Raw genomic sequence first — 6,585 nt, 5'->3', positions numbered from 1 at the left:
CGTGACATGTAAACATGTAATTTGAAGCCATCTGTTTCCAAGTAGATGATTACATAGAAAACTAATGCCAGCTCCCATGTATGAGTAAGCCCAAAAGATGCCGGACTCAAGTTTTTGTCCTCTGCATTTAAGATCACTAGCTCTTAACTCATAAATATATTGAGAGTAATCACAAGTTAATCACACGCAGCATCACTATATAATATGCGGTCTTATTTGATTGTTTTCGGACTTCCTGCTAGTTGCTCAGTGTTGGAAGTGTCTCGGAGACTACGTGTGCTTTAGTTTTAAACACTCATTACCAATATTCAGAAAAAAAGATTTTTTTGCCCAAGTGTTTATGAATGTAAGTTTTTTTTAAATTATATTTGATTTGGATTCAAATATTTATAGATTTACACTATATTTCGTCAAAATATATTGTATAATATTGAATAAAATCAAATACGTAAAATAAAGTTTTCAACACTATTTATACAAACCCCTAGAAAAGCTGCTTTTTCTTTATAAGGCTGTTGGCAATCGATCACAACCACGGAGAAGAACGGATGACCTTTGGCTGTTTTGCTTTCACCAGGGACACTGGAGTGACTAAGTTCTGGAGGACTCATTTCACTGGAAACATTGTTCTGTACAAATAAATACTTTGACGACTTCTGAAGAGCTCAGTCACTTTCAGATTCTTCATCATCCCCTATCGGATACGACTGGATATTATTCTGGGTGTACATTTTTGTTTTAACGGGGCAGTTGTGATCCATGAGAATGGCCTGAAAGAGAGCAGAGTATAGACATAGTTCCACATAGATGAGACGGTTTTAACCTACGGCTCCCAGTCCTGTGGTGCAGCTGCCGGGGGCCTGGCCGGGAAGCCGTGGAGCTGGGCATTCAGGGAGGACCCAGGCAAAATAGGAGACGGTGGAAGCGGTCTCTGCCACGGGCCACGGAGGCCACCAGAGCAACCTATAAGCCATGCAGCAAGGGCTGCGCAGGCATGTCTGGGAAGAGTTCTTTTTTTTTTTTTTTTAATGTTTATTTTTTGAGAGAGAGAGAGAGAGAGAGTGCGAGCGGGGAGGGCCAGAGAGGGAGGCACAAGATCCGAAGCAGGCTCCAGGCTCTGAGCTGTCAGCACAGAGCCCGATGCTGGGATCGAACTCATGAACCACGAGATCATGCCCTGAGGCAAAGTCGGATGCTTAACCAGCCGAGCTGCGCAGGCGCCCCCGTTTAGGACTTCTATTTAGAATCTTGGAACCAGGACTTGGGGAGATGCTGGTGTCACACAGTCCCACTGTTCACTGTGGCAACAGCCTTAATAAGGACACGCTCTCTCCTTAACGAGGCAAACTCTCACGCTGGAGATGGACCTCCGGTGTGTACGTATGTGGATCTGGTCCTGACCCCAGCCATCGTCACAGACTGTGCTTACAATACTTTTGGACCATTTTCATGGCCCCTTAGATTTCCCTAGACTAGACACCCCAGGGTCCGCATCTTTTCATAAATGGCATTTCCAGAGCACCTCTCCTCCAAACCCTAGATGTCTTCTTCTTCCTCAAATAAATGTAGGATTTGAAAAAAAAAAAAACAAAAATTCCTCTTATACACACAAAAATCTTGTGCCTTCTCATTGTTACTAAAAACGTAAAAACAATCCATTGATTCGCAATTAATAAACATCCTCAATTGATAAACACATGGAGTCATTACTCCTCGTGAAAGTGTGCACACCTAGCATGTAGTCCGAGAATACGGCCGCCCCTTATCATGCCGGGACCACGCCGAGCATTCTTGCCGCACCTTCACGAGAACCCCACGTGGTAGGCTGATAAGGCTGTGTGGGCACAGAGATCAAAGAGCATGACCAGGGATGCACAGCTAGGACGGGACAGGTGTGCGCCAAGCAGCCTTATGCCGCGGTCTGCTCTCTCAGTGCTCTGGGGCAGAGAGGCAGAAAAGGCCCAGAGCACAGCAAGGGGACACTGGGTGCAACTGAAGGAGATTCTCCAATCCAGCGTGTCTTTCCGAGTTTTCTTCCAAGGAAAGAATTCCCCCGACACGTTGCTGTGCGGTGTGAAAATCTACATGGAAACATTTCTCTATGAAAACTGCTATCAGCCCGTTGAAACCTGTCTTGCTGTGTGTTCGCTACTCCCCGCCCCACACATTTGACGGCTTCCGTAACTCCAGTCAGTCCTGACCTGTGTATCATTTCCTGAGAAATTCTACAGTGATCTGCCTGGGTGACATGTTAAGATAAAGGACTTCCTTGATCCTCTAAGTCAGGCTGCCAGCTCAAACCGTCAGCTGCAAAATTTAACAGTTTTTATGCTTTTTGCCAGGTGAATTGATACGTGTATTTAATAAGAAGCTCAATTTCTAAAACTAAGTAACTGAGGCAACAGACATGCTACCCCAGGACCATTCTCCTCAGTGTCAACCCCCAAAGAGCACAACGTCTCATCTCCCCAGGTTAGTGATCCTCAAAGAAATAGCAAGAATCACCAGGGGGCCAGGGGGAGGGGGAGTGAAACATGAATTCCCCGTCGGGTCCCTAACCTTCCAGGACAGTGGTGTGGACGTGCGATGAGAAGCACTATCTCAGGGATGTGGCATCACCTAGAACTACCGCAGAGCCCTATGGCTGACGACAGCTCGCTGGGCACCTGCTTGTACGCCCCCAAGGTCCTATACCAGCAACTCCGTGACCTTGCCACGCGGTAAGGGCAAGTCCCTCAGCGCTCACAGGTGGAGCGCTTGCTGTGGGTGAAGTGCTCAGGGAAAGGTGTCCAGGAGACGGGACAGGAGCCCAACCCTGAAAGGTGGGAAGCACGTGCACAGCAAAGGAGCCGGACGTGAGCACAGCATGGATTATCTGCTCAGTGAGACACTGTAAAACAGAGATGCTAAGTAAGCCGGTCTGGCCACTACAGAGGTCTGATGATGAGGTACACAGTGAGACGTTAATTAGAAAGCCCACTGGCACCAGACTGCAGGGCCTTGAATGCCAGGCAAGGGACCTTGGCCCCTGGCCCACAGGCAGCAAGACAGCCTTAGGACGGATGGCCATCCTTCGACCCTCTTCACACCTGCCTTCTCTATCTCGGCTCCACCATTAGACCTGACCCTGCATACATGCAGACTTCCTAAGGACCCCCCGGAACCTAATGCTGGGCATGTAGTATGGACTCAAAAAGCTGTGCTGCAAGGGAAGAGGTTCAGTCAGATTGTTTTGGGGGCAAACTGACCTCAGGGGTCAGAAGTTCTCAAATCCAGTCAAACCACATTTGTACGCACAGCCTGTTTCAGATAAATACTTTTTCTCTCTTGAAATACCGTTTTGGAGCTTTTAAAACCTAGCTTACTGGCTTCTGAACCTTCTTTGAAAGACAGATGATATGGCAGTTCTATTTTTGTAACAACTTCTACATGACCAAAGAAGCCAGCCGGCACGCGTAATATTCCCAAAGCGCCAGGAACAGAGAGGCGTGAACAGGAGCAAGCTGGTGAATCAAGTGCGGGGCCGGGGGGGGGGGGGGGGGCGGGCACGAGGGCCGCCAGGTAATTTAAGCCAGCTCTCCACGCACTGCTGGGCAACGGAGGCATGTGTGACTCTGGACTCAAAAGAGAGAGGAGGAAGTTGTTTGAACTCCGAGCAGAGTGCAGTCACTGAGAGCTGAAGCTCAGCCCTGCCAAGAAGCCTGGTTCACATCAGCCACAGAGCACAGTGACGAGCTCCAAGGTGGAAAAAGCCTTGTTGGACCAAACGAAGTATATAAATTAAGCAAATACACAGCCGGAATACTGAGACAATAAAAGCACTGAACGGTAAACTGAGCGGTAAGCCCTCCAGGCTTCAAGATTTCGAGAGATACCCCGACTGAATGCTAGAAAGTTTTATTCACCGTATGTAAAAAAAAAAACAAACAAACAAACAAAAAAACCTAGGGTTTTGCATATCCACTACATAATAAATGCCCTGCAAAAGGACCCATTTCTATGAATAGATTATATAATCTGCAGGACCTTGCCTGGCCTCTGCACTGGGAAACCAGGGTCGCTGGAAGAACTCTCTGAACAACTATGAGAAAGCCCAGAGCCACCCAGGAAAAGCAAAGCTGCAATCCCAAACCCCCACTTCCTGTCTGGGCCCCCACTAGAAACTTAAAGAAATGTGCCCTATCTTTAACAATAATTCTTCAACCTGAAAAAAAATATATCCATTCCAGCGCACAGCTCGCCTCAACTGGATATCCTGAGAATCACAGGCTACATGTCACTGTCGTCTAACTCGAACACAGTTGTCCTCGAGTGGCAGAGGGGAATCTCTCATACCTGCACAGGAACCTAACTAATCATGGGGGGCGGTGGGGGGGTTCTCCACCTGATTATTCCAAAAACCAAAACAAAACCAAAAAAAAGAAGTTGAGTATACCAAATGGAAGGAAAACTCAAGCGCTCACACACTAGCTCATGGTTGTGTGATTTGGGACCCATGAAATAGCTTTAGATCTTAACATATGTATATTAAGAAGAGAGAGAGAGACAGAGCACAAGAGGAGGAGGGGCAGAGAGCAAGGGAGACGCAGAATCTGAAGCAGGCTCCAGGCTCCAAGCTGTCACCAGAGCCCAATGCGGGGCTCAAACCCACGAACCGTGAGATCACGACCTGAGCTGAAGTTGGATGCCTAACCCACTGAGCCACCCAGGCGCCCCTAGATCTTTCAATATAAAATAGCTGAAGTCCAAACACCTCATCATCAGAACGTCGCCTAATGAAAGAAGGATTCGCTAGGGCTTATATGCCATATTCCAGCTGTCTTCCACCTGCCTGTGGTAACTGTTAATCCTGAACGTCCACACTTGTCGGTACTGGATTTTCTCAAGTGGGCAGTGACCAATTCTGCCTCCTCCTCGGCACACCGCTGTCCCGGCCTCACCCCCCTTATCATTAGGTTTCTTCCTGCTCGGCTTGCTCTGGGAACAGGCACCTGCGGTGGCCACCATCAAATGTTACCATGACGCTGGTCAAATGGAATCCAGTGTGATACCTTCAATTATGCGCAGCAGTGATGGGCAGCGAGATGTGCATTTTCCCAGGTTTTTAATGATTCCTCTTGATAGACACTTATTATGGATTTTTGACATTTTATAGGGCAAGTGGCTGTCTGGAAGCCTGCAATTTTTGATGCCTTGCCTTTCAAGACTGTGTCTTCCACTCCCTTTGGCATTTTGCTTTTTAAATGAACAAAAGCACTAATTTAACACGAGGAAAGAGAAGAGGTACTGAGGCCAGCCTTCTGCCAGTCATCATGTGGACCCCTGGGCGGTAGCTGGCCCGGGCAGGGGGGAGGGGATTCTCTCCCTCCATCCCCTGAGCTCACCTATTTCCTCCAACACCTCAGATAAGCCATCACGCTGCCACCCACACTCCATGCAACAGCCACTAATGCCTGCTGTGTGGCTAGGGAAGCCCGTTCAGCGGTTCTGGGGTCTCAGTAGCAAAAGGAAGCGCTCACCTCACAGAAGGGAGAAAGGGAACACACCAGGGGGGCCCCTGGGCTGACACTATATCAGGGCATTAGGTAGAAGCAGGAAAGCAGCGTGGGGTGGTACTGGAAGAGTTAACACATTTACTGAGCATTTACCGTGTTGTAAGCACAGGGCTAAGTGCTCTGGGGTTCTTGGCTGAATTCTCACAACAACCCAGGAAGGCAGATGCTATCCTGTCCCCACGTGGCAGTTTGGCTCTAAGGCTGCACTAGCCCTTCATTATCTCCCAAAAATCTTGAAGAATCTCCTGGTTGACAGAGGCTGTTGTAGGTGATTTGTCTTTGTTGTTTTGTTTCATTTTGTTTTTTGCTCTTTTTGGTCAAAAAAGGGTTGGGAGTAACCCCCTTTTCTGAGCCACCACGCTGGGATCAGGCGAGGAGACAGGTAGGATGAACAATAAAGTGCTACAGTTGTTCGGAACGGGAGGCATCTAAGCACGAGGAAAGAAAGAAGAGGTGATTTCCGCACTTTCCACTCCTTTTCTTTCAGTCCAACGTGTCATGAGCAATACCAAATTATGTAGTTAAATCCTTTATAATAAAGGGCACAACATGAGTGATCGACGTTGAATCTATCTTTGAATATATTTTCAAAACATATTGAACGAATTAACGAATACAAAAAACCCTCCAAATAAAGGCTGCGTGTAACCTAACTTTGGAGTCTGTGTCTGTTTTGAAACCCACTCTTTGGGGCAAATTGTAACAGGGAAGTTCGAAACGTCAAAGCATCAGACCCATTTCCGTACATCAGAAAGAACTCTGATGCACCCTCAAGAGAACATCACAAGCGAACCGCATATACTCCTAACCACAAAAACACCACCTCCCGTTGCCTTGGTTATCTCCTTCATTCTTAACCGAAGCCACTCTTCCAGGTAGACAAGGATCCGTCACCATGTGAGGCTTAAAAAACCATGGGGCGCATGGGGCGCCTGGGTGGCTTAGTCGGTTAAGCGTCCGACTTTCGCTTAGGTCATGATCTCGCGGTTCGTGGGTTCGAGCCCCGCGTCGGGCTCTGTGCTGACTGCCA

The 6,585-nt window shown here is 48.0% G+C and overlaps 1 protein-coding gene across 1 annotated transcript in view; it reads right to left on the bottom strand.

Annotated features, from left to right (window-relative positions):
- Positions 1-454: 454 nt before the first annotated feature.
- The window catches only part of SLC18A2 (solute carrier family 18 member A2), a 39,528-nt gene continuing 33,397 nt past the window's right edge, over positions 455-6,585 (bottom strand). Inside the window, exon 16 of the mRNA XM_039237304.1 lies at positions 455-770. Within this exon, the coding sequence (XP_039093235.1) occupies positions 666-770 (105 nt within the window). The 3' untranslated portion in view covers positions 455-665. The remainder of the gene's footprint in view (positions 771-6,585) is intronic.

The sequence above is a fragment of the Hyaena hyaena genome, unplaced genomic scaffold (assembly GCF_003009895.1).
Source record: "Hyaena hyaena isolate Hyena2069 unplaced genomic scaffold, ASM300989v1 scaffold_124, whole genome shotgun sequence".
Taxonomy (NCBI): domain Eukaryota; kingdom Metazoa; phylum Chordata; class Mammalia; order Carnivora; family Hyaenidae; genus Hyaena; species Hyaena hyaena.
This window is presented reverse-complemented; position numbering and strand designations above follow the sequence as displayed.